This window comes from Pelobates fuscus, chromosome 5, assembly GCF_036172605.1.
Source record: "Pelobates fuscus isolate aPelFus1 chromosome 5, aPelFus1.pri, whole genome shotgun sequence".
NCBI classification, from domain to species: domain Eukaryota; kingdom Metazoa; phylum Chordata; class Amphibia; order Anura; family Pelobatidae; genus Pelobates; species Pelobates fuscus.
The window spans coordinates 134,088,878-134,107,829 of NC_086321.1; the positions used below are offsets into that span (position 1 = coordinate 134,088,878).

At 41.4% G+C, this 18,952-nt stretch overlaps 1 protein-coding gene across 1 annotated transcript in view; it reads left to right on the top strand.

The window, feature by feature from the left end:
* TMEM132B (transmembrane protein 132B) overlaps positions 1 to 18,952 on the top strand; it is a 604,598-nt gene that overhangs the window by 550,580 nt on the left and 35,066 nt on the right. Inside the window, exons 6-7 of the mRNA XM_063454335.1 lie at positions 15,443 to 15,648; positions 17,183 to 17,456. Of these exons, the coding sequence (XP_063310405.1) occupies positions 15,443 to 15,648; positions 17,183 to 17,456 (480 nt within the window). The remainder of the gene's footprint in view (positions 1 to 15,442; positions 15,649 to 17,182; positions 17,457 to 18,952) is intronic.

The window sequence follows — 18,952 nt, forward strand, 5'->3', positions numbered from 1 at the left end:
GTGTATCTCTTACAACCCACCATTGTGTGTCTCTTACAATTTTCCATTGTGTGTCTCTTACACATCCACTTTGTGTTTCTCTTTCTTCATCTCAGCCCCTTTTGTGTGCACATTATCTCTGTCCCCCAGTCCCTCTGTGGTACTATTTCCCCTTTCTCATCAACTCTGTGTATCTCTTTCTCCCCCATCACCTCTGTGTGTCTCTTTCCCCACAGCACCTCCGTGTGTCTTTCTCCACCAAGCCCCTTGTGTGTGTCTCTTTTTCTCCCCAAGCCCTTATGTCTGTCTCTCCCACCTGCCCTCTGTGTGTCTCTCCCTTTGTCCCTCTGTATTTCTCTCTCCCCCCCAGCCCCTCTGTTTGTTTCTTTCTAAACATCCCCTCTGTATTTCTCTCTCCCCCCAGCTGCTCCATGTGTCTCTTTCTCCCCCGAACCCTTTTTCTATGTCAGTTTCTCCTCTCAGTCCCTCAGTGTATCTCTTTCTCGCCTCAGTCCGCCAGTGTGTCTTTTTCTCTCCCCAATTCCCGTTGTTTGTCTCTCCCTCCACTGCTCCTGTGGCTCCCCTACACCTGTGTGTCTCTTTCACCCCCGCTCCTCTTTATCCATCCCAATCCCTATGTGTGTCTCTTTCACCAACCCCTTTGTGTCTCTGTTTCTCCTTCAAGCTCCTCTTGTGTGTCTTTTAGCCCCAGCCTCTTTGTTTCTCTCTTCCTTCCCTTTCTTAGCCCATCTGTGTGTCTCTTTCCCCAGCACCTGGTCTCTCTGTGTTTCTATTTCTCACCTAGACCCTCTGTGTGTCTCTTTTTACTCCAGTCCCTTTATCTCTTTCTCCCCTTCCCCAGTCCCTCTATGTGTCTCTTCCCCGGCCCATTGTCTCTGCCCCATCCCCTCTGTGTTTCTCTTTTCCTCTTCCATGGCTCCTCTTTGTATCTCTTTCTCCCCCATCCTCCTGCATATCTCTTTCTTCCCAAGATTTTATTTCTTCCCCCAGCCCCAGTATGTCTTTCTTCCAACCAGGCACATCTGTGTGTCCCTTTCCCAATCTCTGGTGCCTGTTGGTGCAGAATTGTGCCTGTTGTGTCTCTTTCTCCCTGTCCCCAGTCCATCTGTGTGTATCTTGTTTCTCCCCCAGCCCCTTTTGTGTGTCTTTCTTCACTAATACACTTTTGTGTGATTTTGTCTCTCCCTCCAGCCCAGCTGTGTGTGTCTCTTTCTTCAACTCCAGCACTTCATTGTGTCTCTTTCCACACAGTCCCTCTGTCTGTCTCTTTCTCCCCCAGCCCCATATGTGTCTCTTTTTCCCACCCCAGAACCTCTCTGTGTCTCTTTCCCCACAAACCCTCTGTGTGTCTCTTTCCCCCATCCATAGCCCCTCTGTGTTATTCTTGTTCCCCTTCCCAAATCTGTCTTTGTGTCTATTTCCCCCAACCCCTTTTATGTGTCTTTCTCTCCATCCCCAGACCCTCTGTGTGTCTATTACCCAATCCATTCTTGTGTGTCTCTTTCTACCACAAGCCCCTGTTTTGTGTCTCTTTTGTGCTATTCTAAGGGATAAGCAGTTTATAGTTTACCATCTATATCTTATAGAAACTCATATGAACTGTAAACATTTTAAAATAGTTAAATCTTAAGGCTTTTGTATTGCTGGCTAATGCATTGTGCATTTCCCAGTGAATAAGCAGCAATAAATTAAATATGTACAAGTTAAGCTGTAACCTTCATTCAACCTTGTCTTCACAGACTGCAGATGATCTTATGCACGTTCATTATTGTTTCTTGTGATAGCCTTACATAAAATATTAACAGTGCTCATGATTTTGGCTTTCAGTTTTTAGCCTTATCTGATTTATTTGGATTCCAGAGAAGAAAACTTATGTCCCTAGAGTTTAGCCACAGGGATAAAACAGTGTCATAAATAGTTTTTTATTATATTTCATTTATATAGCACCAACAAATTTACCAGATACACCTTGTAAAGTGTACTTTAAAACATATAGAGCCAGAAAGTTACTGCTGCATTGGATTTAAGATGCCTGGTCATATGTTTATAATGCAAGTAGTATTTAGTCTTAGAAACTAGACTAATTAAACCAATTGGGTAAAATAAAGAAATTATGTAACTTATTTGTTTGTTTTCTTGTTATGGAATGAAATATGTGTTTAAGATTTCCATTTCATGCTGATGGTATGCAAAGAAAGATATAACATTTGTAATATTTAAATTGTAATCAATTTTATGTTGTTTATCTGAGAATATTGTTTTCATTTTCTCAGCATATTGTAACAGATGTGTTATCTTGGGGAAAGTGATAGAAAATAGTTTTACTTGGTTCTTGGGAAGATCACGTGCTTTTCCTGATTAAATTGGAGGGCAAGTTCTGCTTCAAGTGGATTCATTGAATTCTAAATAAGATTCTACGTCAGTGACATGCTGGTGACATTACTATTTAATGAAGCATGTTATGTCCCCTTAAACATGTAATTGAAAGTCACTGACCATGACACAACAGCAGAAATATCGTTGGCAAGGGACATAATAGTGAGATTCATGTTTGTTTTACAGAGATAACTTTTTATGAAGAATAAAAGTGAGTGGTGAAAGTGTAGGGAACTTTTTAGTGTTAACTTGACACTTACTAAAATTACAGGCATATAATGAATTGCTTGCTTACATTGTAAAGAGCTGAATCTGAAAATACTTTTTTTTTTAAATCCTAGCCTTGACTTTGTTACATGCATCTAATAGTAAATTGAATGGGAAACCCTCCTAGAACCCTTCATTCTACTGGAATCTTAGCCAGAGTTGTGATGCTGCAAATTATTTGGATAAAGAGAACTGGAAGAGTTAAGGTAGATAGGTAAACAAGGCCCAGATTAGATAAAGTCTGGTATGGAGTATACCTCTTGGTATACAGCTGACCTTCAAATGGTAAAGAGAAATGCACTTTGAAATCTCTGTAGCATCAGGATTGTATTTACATCTCAGGTGCCTGTAGGTGTAGAATTGCACCTGTTGCTCGCTTTGTGATGTGATGATTAAAGGGACACTATAGGCACCAAAACAACTTTAGCTTAATGAAGCAGTTTTGTTGTATAGAGCGTACCCCTGCAGTCTCACTGCTCAATTATCTGCCATTTATGAGTTAAATCACTTTGTTTATGCAGCCTAAACCTCCCTGATGTGACATTGTACATCCTTCCTAAACGCTTCCTATAAAGAGTCATCTAATGTTTACTCTTCCTTTATTGCACATTCTGTTTAAATTATAATTTCTTACTCTGTTACTCTTACTCTTCCTACTCTGTTAATAGCTTGCTTGACCTTGCAGGAGCCTCATGTATGTAATTAAAGTTCAATTTATTAAGCAGGAGATAAAAGGTTTTAAAACAAGTTCACATCTGATTGAAAATGAAACCATTTTGTTTTCATTTAGGCTGTGTCAGTTACAGGCAGCCAGGGAAGATGTGGCTAGGACTTCATAAACAGAAAAGTATTTTAACTACTAAATGACAGACAATTGAACAATGAGCCTTCAGAGGCATGATCTATACACCAAAACTAATTAATTAAGCTAACATTGTTTTGGTGAATATAGTGTCCCTTTAACACCTTAAGGACCAAACTTCTGGAATAAAAGGGAATCATGACATGTCACACATGGCATGTGTCCTTAAGGGGTTAAGAGAGACAGGAAGTGCATATTTATAAAAAAAAAAAAAAAAGCGAACATAGCAAAATAAAAAAAGTATAAGAAAATATATAGGAAAGGAAAATTACACATTTTGAATCCTGTATCGTTCCCCAAGGCAATTGCCTACTCTGCTTACTGCAAATCTTGTCCTGTGTTCAAAGTTTGCAAATATGTTTTTCAGCAAGCAGCTTGAATGCCCTGAATTTCTTTGGACAACAGTTTTAATACTAAAGCTCTTTTTAACCATTTTCCTACAATAAAAGAATTACAATACATTATTAACAGAATTCCTATGTTTGTAATTTCCTGGCCCTAAAACACACATTGCCCATGTCATAGAATACTTGCATAAGGTGTTCTATTTTAGAATCTAAATATAATAGTAAATAATACTGATGATACTTTGCTTTTTTATTATGGATTCATTAACAATATTGTTACTATATTAATTTTAGTCAAAACTGACAAAGAGGAGAAGGACTCACTAATACTGCATATCTAGCTTTCATAGACAAATCCAAGTTCCTAAGGAACCTGTTGTAAACAGATTGTGTACCATTGGCCACCCACCCACTCATCTGAGTTTCACAGCTTTCATCAAAAACTAACTAAACACACAACACCTCTGAGAATTTGAGATGGTTTTTCTCTGATGCGGATGTAAAAAATGTGCTTTTATAAAAATAAAAAAAATGAAGAAAACCTCAGCAAACTATTGACTACAGCACTTATTGAAACAGGGAGCTTAGAACAACAACAAAGTAGTTTTAAGATAAAAAAAGAAATCACAAGTAGTAATGATTTGCTGCACAGGGAGTTTGATGTAAATTATACTGTGTAAGCAAATGCCTATTATGTTACCAAATGCCTTGTTTCTTATAGAGAAAAAGAGGTGAATTTTAACACATATATTCATCAGCATGAATGTAGCAAAAGGTGAAATGTTACTGGTAGGAAATGCATTAATTATAAATATATCAATGCAGTGGCAGATCCAGAGCATGATCTCGGGAGGGGCACTTGTAGATTATTTAAAGAAATAATCCACACACAATAACCACTGCAGCCAGTGGCGGCTCTAGACTTTATGAGGCCTTAGGCGAAACTCAAACAAGAGGCCCCCAACTAACACTCATAATAAAAAACATATAGGGGTTGCATCTTGTGTATAATGAGCTGTAGTTATAATGTATGACAGGTTTGCAGTGCTGGATACAGAGTGCTAGTCTCTGTATTCACTGTTGGGGTGAGTGTGGCACGGTTAAAGGAGAAAGTGTCAGGGCGAGGGGAGATGAGAGTGACAGGATGAGGGAGGGTTATGTGACAGGGTGAGTGTGGCATGTCTAGGCAGGATGAGTGTGTCAGGATCGGGACAGGGATCCAACACGCAGAGTACAAACAGTAGCCAGATACGTATACCGGACCTTAGAATGGCCGGACTAACGTAAGTAGTACAGTATAGAATGGTCAAAGACAAGCCGAGGTCGAGGGTAACAGAAGACAGGTAAGCGAGAGACAAGCCGAATCAAGGGTAACAGAGATAAGCAGAGTAAGGTAAACAAGCCGGGTCAAAACCAAAAGGGATAATAGAATACACAAGCACTGAGTGACTAGAACAAGCTAGAACCACGACAGGGCAATGAGCTAATGAAAGAAGCTCTGTTAAATACCCTGTTCAGAGCAGTAACCACGCCTCCAAGGCGTCCTGATTGGTCCTGCAGCCATTGACTGACAGGTTGTTCCGGGGGAGTGTCCTGATGACTACTTCCTGCCTAGATGCTGTAAAAGGCAGTCACTCCCTCGCGGCCGGCCTAGCATGACCGGATAGACTGCGGGGAAGGGAGCCATCAGACCGTCTGGATGGAGGAACAGCTATAAGTCTCTACCTCTTTCGGAGGTAGAGACCACAGGTACCCTGACAGAGTGACAGGATAGGGTGAGTTTGACAGGGTTATGGGTTATGTGTTGAACGGCTGGAGTAGGGAGTGTGACAAGGCAAAGGGAAAGTGAGCCGGACATGATTACGTGACAGGGTGAGTGTGGCATGGTTGGGCCCACGTGAAAGGGTTAATGTGAAAAAGGATGAGTGTGACAGGGTTGGGGGTGAGTGTGACAGTATGAGAGAAGATGAGTGTGATAGGGTGAGTGTAGAAGAGCGAGGGCCAGTAATTGTGGTATGGATGGAGGGGGTGAGAGCAACAAGATTAGGAGAGGTTAATGTGAGCGAGGTGAAGGGGGCATGACAGCATGTGGGGGGTGAAGTGTGTGGGGTGGCTGTATGTGTGTGTGGAATTGTGACGGTGGGTAGGTGAGAGTGTGGGAGGCAGTGTTGGAAAGGGTGACAGTGTGTGCAGGGGCAGTGTGTGGGACTGTATGTATTGATGACATAGTGTTGGGGGCTGACAATATGGGTTGCAAGTGTGTGAAAGGGTAACAGGCTGAGAGAGCAGTGTGGAGGAATGTGACACTTTTGGGGGCAGGGTGTGAGTGGGTGACAGTGAGGAGGAAGATGCCAGTGTGGGGGCAGTGTGTGACAGTGTGGGGGGACAGGGTGTGTTACAGATTGGAAGGGCAAGTTGTATGGGACACAGTGTAGTGAGGGCAGGGTGTGTGACAGCATGAGGGGGCAGTGTGTATGACAGTGTAGGGGGGCAGGGTGTGTGACCATGTGGGTGGCAGAGTGTGTGGGAGACAGTGTGGGAGAGCAGGGTGTGTGACAGTGGGGGGCATTTTGTGTGAGAAATTGTGTGGGGGCAGAGTGTGTGGCGGACAGCGTGGGGGGCAGGGTATGTGGTGGTCACTGTGGGTGGCAGGGTATGTGTGGGAAGGTTATGTGGTGGTCAGTGTGGGGGTAGGGTATGTGGTGGTCATTGTGGGGGTCAGGGTATGTGGTGGTCATTGTGGGGGTCAGGGTATGTGGCGGTCAATGTGGGGGACAGTGTCTGTGGTGGTCAGTGTGATGGTTAGTGTGGGGGGCAGTGTATGTAGTGGTCAGTGGGGGGACAGTGTCTGTGGTGGTTAGTGTGGGGGCAGTGTATGTGGTGGGCAGGGCAGTGTGGGGGGCAGGGTATGTTGGGGCAGGGCATGTTTGAGGTAGGGCATGTTTGAGGCAGGTTATGTGGGGGGCAGGGCAGTGTGTGGGGGTGGGAGGGCAGTGTTGGTGGGAGGTCAGTGTATGTAGGTGGACAGTGAGGGTGGGAGGGCAGTGTTGGGGCAGTGTATGTAGGTGGACAGTGAGGGTGGGAGGGCAGTTTTGCGGCAGTGAGGGTGGGCAGTGTTGGGGCGGAGAGGGTGGGAGGGTAGTATTGGGGCAGTGAGGGTGGGTGGGCAGTGTTGGGGCAGTGAGGGTGGGTGGGCAGTGAGGGTGGGAGGGCAGTGTTGGGGCAGTGAGGGTGGGAGGGCAGTGTTGGGGCCGTGAGGGTGGGTGGGTGGGCAATGTTGGGGCAGTGAGGGTGGGCGGGCAGTGTTGGGGCAGTGAGGGTGGGCGGGCAGTGTTGGGGAAGAGAGTTTGGGCGGGCAGTGTTGGGGAAGAGAGGGTGGGCGGGCAGTGTTGGGGAAGAGAGGGTGGGCGGGCAGTGTTGGGGCAGTGAGGGTGGGTGGGCAGTGTTGGGGCAGTGAGGGTGGGTGGGCAGTTTTGGGGCAGTGAGGGAGGGTGGGCAGTTTTGGGGCAGTGAGGGAGGGTGGGCAGTTTTGGGGGCAGTGAGGGAGGGTGGGCAGTTTTGGGGGCAGTGAGGGAGGGTGGGCAGTTGTGGGGGCAGTTTTGGGGGCAGTGAGGGTGGGTGGGCATTGTTGGGGCAGTGAGGGTGGGTGGGCATTGTTGGGGCAGTGAGGGTGTGCAGTTTTGGGGCAGTGAGAGTGGGTGGGCAGTTTTGGGGCAGTTTTGGGGCAGTTAGGGTGGGCAGTTTTGGGGCAGTGAGGGTGGGTGGGCATTGTTGGGGCAGTGAGGGTGGGCAGTTTTGGGGCAGTGAGGGTTGGCTGGGCAGTTTTGGGGCAGTGAGGGTGGGTGGGCATTGTTGGGGCAGTGAGGGTGGGCAGTTTTGGGGCAGTGAGGGTGGGTAGTTTTGGGGCAGTGAGGGTGGGCAGTTTTGGGGCAGTGAGGGTGGGTTGGTAGTTTTGGGGCAGTGAGGGTGGGCAGTGAGGGTGGGTGGGTAGTTTTGGGGCAGTGAGGGTGGGCAGTGAGGGTGGGTGGGTAGTTTTGGGGCAGTGAGGGTGGGTAGTTTTGGGGCAGTGAGGGTGGGTGGGTAGTTTTGGGGCAGTGAGGGTGGGCAGTGAGGGTGGGTGGGTAGTTTTGGGGCAGTGAGGGTGGGTAGTTTTGGGGCAGTGAGGGTGGGCAGTGAGGGTGGGTGGGTAGTTTTGGGGCAGTGAGGGTGCGTGGGCATTTTTAGGCACAGTGTGTGTGGAGGCTGTGACAAGCCTCCACACACTAAAATACCTTTTTTTATTATATAATTACCTGGTGGTCCAGTGGTTGAAATTCCCTGGTGGTCCAGTGGCAGCAGTCCCTGGTGGTCCGGTGGGATGACTGTTCTGTCTGCAGCTCCGCGAGAGCTGCAGACCTTGTTCTCGCGAGAGCCTGTCAGAGCGTTGCCGTGGTAACATGCGGCAACGCTCTGTAAGCCCGTGGGAACCACATTAGGTGATCTGCAGCTCTGCACTCGGCGGAGCTGCAGATCAGAGGCTGGCTCTCCCTGTGGGCAGACCATGTGGAGGGGCCACCCGACGGCATACTGGGCAAGCCGCCGGGCCCCCTCTCACTGTCGGATCCTCGGTCATGGACCGAGGACACGACAGTTCAGTCTGCCCTGAGGCGATTTAGGCGGCCGCGAGGCCCCAGCAAGCGCGAGGCCTTAGGCGGCCGCCTAAATCGCCTAATTAGAGAGCCGCCTCTGACTGCAGCCCAGCATAGTGTTTATGGTGCCAATAGTGCCGGGACATAGGAGCAGTGGTGTGTGTGAGTGATGCAATGTGTGTGTGTGTGTGTGTGTGTGTGAAGGTTGAAGTGTGTAAGTGAGGGTGGCAGTTTATGTCAGGGGTGCAGTGTGTGTGTGTTAGGGGGCAGTGTATGTGTGGGTCAGTATGTGTGTGACAGTTGCGGTGTGTGTGTGTGTGTGTGTGTGAGAATTGCAGTGTATGTGTGACTGTGGGGCAATGTGAGTGTATCGGGGGGCAGTGTATGTGTAGGGCAATGTGTGTGGGGGACAGTATATGTGTTTGGGGGGCAATGTGTGTATGGGGCAGTGTATGTGTGTGGGGGCAATGTGTGTATGTGGCAGTGTGTGTATGAGGACAGTGTATGTGTGGGAGGGCAATGTGTGTATGGGGACAGTGTATGTGGGGGCAGTGTATGTGTGTGGGGGACTGTGTGTGTGGGGAGCAGTGTGTGTGTGGATGGGGGGCAGTGTGTGTGTGTGTGGGGGGGGCAGTGTGTGTATGTGTGGGGGGCAATGTGTGTGTATAGGGGGCAATGTGTGTGTATGGGGGGCATTGTGTGTGTATGGGAGGCAATGTGTGTGTGTGTGTGTGTGTAGGGTGTTTGATAAGAAGGGTAGGGGGGCTTTTGTTATAATATGATCCACCACTGTGTCAAAACCAAATGACCAGAAAAATAAATAATACAAATTAATAAACGAAAGGGCCATGACTATGTTTCGAAATGCCTCTACCTGAGGTACAGCGTCAGAAAGTGCTTAACTTTCCGTTTTACAATTAGGTGCTGTTTTTTTGCATTAATAACTGTATAGGACTTGATTGAGTTTCTCAGACTGAATATATCTGCCAGATCAGCTTCCTCCCTGGAGTGCTCCAGACCCCCATCACCAAAGTTAGATTTGGAATAACAGGGACCTTGTCTTCTGAAACTACTACATTGCTTACAGCCCTTTTTCAGCCTTCTCGTCTGTAGAGCAGTAGTGATCATACCCTTTCTCCCACACAGCAGTCAAGACTAAATGTAGGGGTTAAACAAACAGTTGCAACTTGAAACAATGTTCTCCCAAGTGCCATTTTGTCTGGGCTGATAAGGGTTACTGAGACCAGTTAATATCATCACTCCATGATATTTTCCTCCTGCTGTGTCCTTCCCAGACAGGGTACCAGGAAAACCAAACCCTAAAACTCCCTTTCCCTATAAAGCATCCACACAAACCAGACATTCCTGAATAGCTTGCCCCCTGAGCTACCCACTTTCCAAAAACTGCCTAGATTGCGGCTATCCAACCGAAGCGTAAATACTTTCAAGTAGCTCTGGGTCATAATGACTATCTTTCGATCCTGCTTTCGTTACACATGGTTTTGTTGTTTCTCATGGACTGATTTTGAAGTTTTCCCAGAGTCCTTAAGAAGGTAGTCCCCCCAACTCCTAGGTATCACCAGATGCCTCTTCACCTCCCTGACATTCTGTCCAAAGAGCACTGTGATTGGTGGTCAAGGGGCTGTCCAATACCTGATCAGAATTCTCCAGATCACAGCACACATCTGATCCGATTAATATTTCCACAGAGATTCATGGTATCTACCAGTCAGGTGCTTGTATGAGAATGGGTCCTGCTGAGTTCACCAAGCTACAGCTGGGGGGTAGAATAAGCACCAGGGCCCCCTTATACCTCCTCCCATAGGGCAATAGCTTTTTTTTTTCATTCTTTTGAATGGTGCAGGAAAGATTGAAATTGGGAAGGAATATTGGGACTTTGTTGGTCTGTATTTGTTTGTTTTAATTTGTTTATGTATAAGCATACATTATTGTATTGTAAATTATATATATACATATACAGCCAAAAGTATCAGTCCTGATGAAAGTCTGTGATACAGACTGAAACGTTGATTTTTATTTTGAGCTAATAAAAGCTACGTTTTATTCATTCGACTTGGAAGTCCCTGGAGTGCTATCTTGTACTTTTGGCTGTATCTGTTTGCTGATAAGCACCGGGCAAGTACATCAAGGAAGGTGGAGTGCATTACTATTTTTGTTTTTTATATATATATATATATATATATATATATATATATATATATAGAGAGAGAGAGAGAGAGAGAGAGAGAGAGTTTGAATTTTATTCTAAGATATGTGTATGCTGAAGAAAATTTTAAATAAAGAAATATTAAAAAAAAAAATTTGGATGACCCACTGATCTCCCAAAATTTGGACAAATTCCAATTAGACCAAAACCAAATGCACTAGTCTAATGTTAATGATGCTGATGCCAGATGCTGTGTGTGATTAATTGCTTCACCAGAGAAACACGGTATTACCATATTAAATCATGCCGATTATTGCCCATGTTCTGCAAGTCCTCTGTGCTTCTCTAATGACTGGACAAAAGTCATTAGAACTGGTGACTTCACTGCAGATTTGACTGCAATGAGGAGTCTGTCCTCATGCTGGTTTACAGGATAGTTTCATGGTGGTTTTAATGTTTGATTGTTTAATTAATATTGAAAAAGTGGAACACAGTCACCTACAGTTATAAAAGAATGCATCTCATTATTTAAAAAAAAAAATCATTATAGGGTTTTTGTAAATAAATTTGTAACGTTTCTATGCATTTCATTGACACATTTGATTATTTTGCAGGTATTTTTTCAGTTAATAGAAATGTTTAGTTTACAACCGGCTGTGTGGATACTGTAATTCATGTTGTTATTGGTGTTGGGATATGTTGGTTATTGGGATTTGATCCCGATCAGAAATTATCTTTAAAAAAATGGAAATATTATCTATTTAACACTCTTGGCGCTGGCAAAAGTTCCTCCTGAGCTGGCAGATAAAAGAAATTAAAGACTTACCTATATCAGGCATGTCCTTACAAATATGTGAAATATGTCAAGCAGATTTCTAGCCTTTGACTTATCTCATCATGGTCTCTGCGTTGTCTTGTAGCTAATAAAAGAACCATGATGATCATGATACATTCTAAAACAAATTTCAGGAAGTTATAGAGGTGGTCATTATTGAGGCATATTAATGACCCATGCATGAAGTCAAAGAACAAGAACACCACTTAGATTGCAATTTATCTTATCAAATGCTTGTTGTACCTTAGAAACACTTGCCTATTGGTTTCAACTAATTTCAAATCATCTTTTTGTTCATTTTACAAAGAATGGCTAAGCCTTAAATAATTAAATTTGATTTATTTTAGTGTGCTTAAAGTTACATATTCCATCAGTGTCACTCTTTTCTTTCTATAATAAACATTTATTACTGAGGAAGTTCTAAAACATCACCATGTTTTATCCATTACTGTCACGCAGACCAATGATTTATTGTCACATTCTACACTTAATTATACATGTCTGATATTAATTTTGACAAAGATCCCTAGACAGCATCTACTTGATTTAAACTCTCAGCCACTGTGTCTCTGAATGGCCATGATTAATGTGCTTCAAAATGTCATAAGACATTTATGACACATTACGAGATGAAATGACAAGGATGGTAATGCGTCTAAGAATTTGTGTTTGTTTTATTATCCTTCTGCTGCCTTCTAGGGATTAATACATGTGTACTTACTTGTATTTATAATACATGCATTTTCTACAGTGCTAACCATGTGCTAACAGCTATTATTCTAAAACAAAAAAATGCAAGTTTTGACATGGGAGAAGATATTATTTATTAAAGAGTGAAGGACATTTTACTATGACATTAGCCTTGGTTCGTAGTGGTGTTCTGTGTGGTAATACTTTTTTTCCACTACCTTTTAAATTCTTTAATTCTTACTCTCCATCCCTCTTCCCAAACTGTTTTTTCTCTAACCTTTTCTTTCATCCTAACTGGATCTCTCTCTATTGTTTCTCTTTCCTCGTCTCACTATGCCTGTATGTCTCTCTCCGTAATTTCATCAAATTGTTTCTCTCTCTTCCTAATCTCACATTAACTGTGTAGCTCCCCATCTCTCCCATGTGAATCCCATTTTCCCCATCTCCTCCTACTTATATATGTCTCCCTGTCTATTTAACTTCTATACCTCTCACACTCCCCATAGCCCATGACTCATTTACATGGGTCCCACTTGGTTGCACTACAGATGCAACATGTGAGTGGACTATATTGAGACTACTGACAACTACGTATATAGTAACTCTTTTGACACCAAGTTTAAACGAAATCCTGGCTAGCTGGGAAACATATTTTTTTCTCTTCTGTTGGTTTATGGATTGGAGAAAATAAAAATATAATAGAGTGATTCCGATGTGATAACAGTCTCAAGCTATGTATTTAAACTAGAGTCTTGTATTTTAATTTGTGTTGCACCTTAGACTTAATTAATCTAATGATTGGTGAAAGGGCTATTCTTATCAAATGTTTATTTAATTCATTGGATTATACAAGACCTTGTGAACAGTTAAGAGATAAACCTATGATATACCTTTTTGTGTGCTTTCCCTCTGCCTATACAGAACACTGCTCTTATACATTTTAGATAAATAAAATGTGTTTTATGGAGTTCTGAGATAGCTTCCTTTTTCAAGTCTGATAGAAATATGTTTACATGGAGTGGTCATTACTTCTGGTTAGTTAGAAGAAAATAAAACCCACATATATTTTGTGGACACTCTAAGCCTAATTCATAACATGTTAATGTGACCCTGCTCCCAGCAAAATCCTCTGGTCTCTCCTTCTGGTCTGGTCTCTCCTTCCTTTGAGCATTATATTTCTCCCATCCGGTTGTCAAGCTTTGGATAAATAAAGACGCATCCTCTTTAGTGTTCCATTGCTGAAGAATATGGTCTGATCCTTTGTTGTGTAGAGATCACCTGATCAATCAGGATTTCGGGTTGTGGTTTGTTGAGTTGAACTCCATGTCAGCCTATTGAACTACCCAGTGTTCCCTCATCTGACTCAATATATGACCTGCCTTGCATGCAATTCACACATACACATCCTTTCACAAATATTTTAAAATCCCATATATCTTTCTTTAGCTTGGTGAACACTTGAGATTTTCTTCAACTGTGAGGCTATTGAAGGGAAATAATCCCATGAAAATTCCTGCTAGCAACAAACTCCATAAAGACTTTGTAAAATGGTTTCTCCTCCAGCCCACAAAATAACTTTGTACTATGCATGCCATCTGTTATTATAGAATAAGTCCAAGTGGTATCAAGACACCCTTTATCTGGTTATTCTATATTTTTTAGTTCCAAGCAAAGGTCCACACAAAGAACCTTTTTTATTATTTTGTGGAAAAGGATAGAATTTAAAGCGTACTGATTGCAGCAACTGACTTATAGTAAAAATAATTGAATCATTATTTATATCATCAAATGAAAACATTGATCTTGAACAGTGCCTTTAATGTACATTTGATCTTTTCCTCCATGGGTGTTCAAATCCGTGAGCGAATCATTGTCATGCTGTCTCTGCCTGTTTAGAAAAGGTTTGATCTCTTGAATTTCTTGGTTACATGAGAAAATGTAAGTTTAGGAACTGCTATAAAGATAAATGGGACATTTAAAACAAAACAAAAAAAAGTATACGCAAGCTGCTGAATCCATTTGGAATCAACATTAATTATTCATTATTAGCACTTTTAATCCTATGAAATAATTGTTTGTTTAGGCTTTTAATTACAGGAATGAGATGGTCAATATATAGAGAAGAGGGTTTGTCTTAAGACTGACTATTCTACTGGATCTATGCAGCATGTCAGATATAAAAAAAACAATACTCTCATTGATTTGTGTTTTCACCAAATGTAGTGGTAGTGTTGAGATAGAGGTCCACCAGTATACTTCATTTTTCTAGGGATGCAAATTGTGTGCTGCAGTAATGCAACAATGTAGAATGCATAGTTTGAGTTGTTGTTTAAAGGGATAATATAGTAATTTAAACCAGAAGGAAATTACAAGATTAACCTATAAATACATGCACATTATTAACACGATTCTCTTTTTGGAAATGTAGGATAATCATTAGTCAGTGGTCTACATGGTAGATTAAGTTCTGATCCCCACGACACCTATTGTCCACTTTGCAGCTGTATGTGAATGGATGACAGAATTGCACCTCTGTGCATAGAGTTATCATGCTAAAAGAATAATACAAACACTACTATTAAACAGAAAGAAGCTACAGAGACTGGACACATATCACACTCTCAGAAGTGCATTCTGGTCCGCCAAGTGGACAATTGACCGATCATTTGTAAAGCTTATAAAACGAGGCCTTAGACCTTGATTTAATATTGTTGAATAAGCTTTCCAAGTCATTTTAATATTTTTGGATACATTTTTATGTTTTTCAACACACTAAAATATAACAAATATATCATATATAACAAAATATATACAAAATATATCGAAATCTTGCAGTTTTTTAATCCAAAAAATATTACATTATTTGAAAATTGTACCGACAATATAAAATTTAAACCTAAGACCTTGATTTAATGAGCTGTCCAAATGATTAATTATTGTTTGAAAAACTTTTCAAATGATTAATGTATAAAAAAAATCATAAGGACCGTGTTTCTAACAGTATTGAATCATTTAGAAAGCTTATGAAATTGAGGCCTAACACACGTGATCTTTATTTAATAAAAAGAATAATAAAGGATTCACCTTTTTTATTTTACTACAAGTGTAAAAGTGTCAAATTCAATTTTCTTTTAAATGACACTTGTCATTTTTCATATCTGGATTTAGTTTTCTACTAGTATGCTAAAGGCACAAGATCTTTTAGATGATACATCTCCACTTGTCATTACCATATGTATTTGCTTATTAGTTGTCCATTTTAAATTTCAGGTCTCAGACAGATGTGACTCCATTTTTGTCAATGGGAAAGAAATGAAAAGTAAAGTGGACACCATTGTGAACTTCACATACCAGCACATGACAACCCAGCTAGAAGTGACTGTCTGGGCACCCCGTCTCCCACTGCAGATAGAGATATCTGACACTGAGCTAAGCCAAATTAAAGGCTGGAGGATCCCTGTCAGCATCAATAAAAGGTAGTTCACCAGATTGCCACATCATACTGGGAATTGTTAGGATTGCAAAGTGAATTGAAAGTGAATTTCAAAATTCTGGCCAAATGTATTCCGTTCAGCTTCTTTGGCTCTTTGAAATTTGAAATACACTTTGAACCCCCCTGTCACTTCTCCCTGTAAAAAAAATTACCCTATGTATGTCATTATATCAAAAGTTACTTATTGGACATGAAAGATAAAATGAGCAAGATTAACTCAGTTTCTCCAGTGTATTAATCATCAACCTGATGGCATGTCTATTAATGAAGTTTCCTAAAATGATGCCAGAATGTAAAAACAGTGTATTGGAAAAAAGAAGGAACACCGTGCTCTTGTTAGGATCCAGGTGCTGCCAGACCTAGGGTTGGCTGTCCCCTCTGCACCTCTTTGAACAAAGATGTGGTCCAGGCACTCAGGATTCAATTCAACAGCAGTTTTATTAGAAACAAGTGCAACGTTTTGATCTCAGAGAAATCTTGAGAAAGATCTCTCTGAGATCGAAGCTTTGTACTTGTTTCTAATAAATATGCTGTTGAATTGAATCCTGAGCGCCTGGACCACATCTTTGTTCAAACAGAATGTAAAAACAATGTCTTTAAGTGAGCATGTCGGTGAAAACGAGTGCAGGAGCAAAGGGGAAATTAGAGCTTTCCTAGGTAAATTTTATTTTGCGTTGAAATACAGGCTTTCTATGTGCCAAAAGCATTTTAGGGTATCCCATAAATATGGGATATGTGTTTTGTATTGTGTAAGACATAATTGAAGAGAAACGACTGTCTTTATTTTCAAACTGTGCTCTGAGCTTAGTTTCTCATGGTATTCACTTTCCTTTAAATAAACATAAACATGTTCTGGTCAAGTAATGTATGTACTTATTAGAACATTTAAAGACTTACTTTAGATACTGTAACCACGGCATTATTTTGTAATGGCCATGGTGCAAGCACTCTATCAATGCAGTCCCCTTGTTTTTTGTCAAGCCATTTTCAAGCGCTTTGTCAAAAATGGAAGGATTTCCCTGGCTTCACAGCTTTGGAGGCCTTATGAAGACATTTCAGTTTCCTCAGTATTTATTTGAAATAGTTTTAGGGGTGTGGGTGTAGTTTCTAATACATTTTACACCACTGGATTGAAACAAGTACTCTGTTTAGGTATCAAAGAAACCCACTTAAAACTGTTTGACAAGAGTCCATGCACCATAACCACTACTATTATGGTTCTTGTTTGTGTTGCTTGGAGTGCCCCTTTAACATCACCAACTCTTGCTAAGAAGCAGAAAGAGCAATAGTAGCTTCAAATATATTTTTCATTATTAGAATGCTTTTTTTCCCAGAAGCTAGAAAATGTGGTTTGTTTAACCCCTTAAGGACACATGACATGTGTGACATGTCATGATTCCCCTTTATTCCAGAAGTTTGGTCCTTAAGGGGTTAAAAACACTACACATTTTTGTATGGCTCAATGTTGTGATTTAACAAGGTCACACAGTATGTTTGGTATTGCTTATGTATTTTAGACCAACAAGAGACAGTGAAGATGAGGAGGATGATGAAAAGAAAGGAAGAGGATGTTCTCTACAATACCAGCATGCAATGGTGCGCGTTTTCACACAATTTGTAGCAGAGTCTTCTGAAATTGGAGGTCAGCTGACCTACATGCTTGGCTCTGATTGGCACTTTGACATTACTGACATTGTGAGTGACTTCATGAAGGTTGAAGAGCCCAAAATAGCAACACTGGAAGCTGGGAAGGTTCTAGTTGGACATGAACAAGGAATAACGACTGTCCAGGTAGCACTGTGCTTTGATGTAGAATACAAGCTTGTATGAGATAAGATTGGCTGAAAGTTTGTGTATAAATTCATGCTACTGTCTACATGAAATGCTTAATGATGGCCTTTAGCATTTAAATGTACTTTAACGCTTCCATGGAGTAACATAGAAACATAGAATGTGACGGCAGATAAGAACCATTCGGCCCATCTAGTCTGCCCAATTTTCAAAATACTTTCATTAGTCCATGGCCTTATCTTACAGCTAGGATAGCCTTATGCCTATCCCACAAATGCTTAAACTCCTTTGCTGTATTAACCTTTACCTCTTGAGCTGGAAGGCTATTCCATGCATTCACTACCCTTGCAGTAAAGTAATACTTCCTGATGTTATTTTTAAACCTTGGCCCCTCTAATTTAAAACCATATTCTCTTGTTGTGGTAGTTTTTCTTCTTTTAACCCATTAAGGACAGCGGGCATGCTATGCCGTCCTTGGGGACCCAGCTCTAAACCTAGGGGGCCGGCATAGCACGTCCCCGCCGTCTTATGTACTTACCCGGATCCCACGCCGACGATCCCACGCCAGCATTCGCAGTGGGGGGACTCACCTGGCATCCTAGGGAGTCCCCCTACTTCTGTTCAAGCCCTCCTGGGCCATGTGATCGCAAGGTCCTTGTGAGGACCTCATGACCACATGAATGGCATAGCCGTCCACAGCAATGCCAATAGGGGGAGTGCCTGTAATGACAGGTACTCTCCCTGCTGCCTGTAAAATGTAAAATAAAAGATTTAAAAACTGTTTAAAATAAAATATATACTTAGATCATATATATATTTATTATATATATGATCTAAGTATATATATATATATATATATATATATATATATATATATACATACATACACTGTCTAAGTGCATTTTAATATTAATATATATATAATTATAAATATATATTAATTGTTGTGATACGTTTGCTGTTTTGAAACACTAATATTTGTGTTCAGCAAAGTCTCCCGACTATAACTGTACCTTTCATATACAAGTTTTATGGTGTTACAGAGTCAAATATAAGGCTTGCGTTTCAGTTTTTTCACATTGAAATTTGCCAGATTGGCTATGTTGCCTTTGAGACTGTATGGTAGCCCAGGAATGAGAATTACCCCCATGAAGGCAATGTAACCAATCTGGCAAATTTCAATGTGAAAAAAACGGTAAAATGTAACATGCTATATTTAAAACCTGTAATGAACCAAAACACCATAAAACCTGTACATACGGGGTAGTGTTTTACACGTGAGACATCGCTGAATACAAATATGTGTATATTATTGCAATAAAAGCCAACAGTATTATGACATTCACAGTTATAATGTCACGTAGAACTAAAAAAAAATAGTATTTTCTCGCATTTGTTTTATATTTTATTCATTTTAATTATGTTTCATACCTAAATATTTGATGTTAAATGAAAGCCCTGCTTTCCCTGAATAAAATGATATTTAATAATTGTGG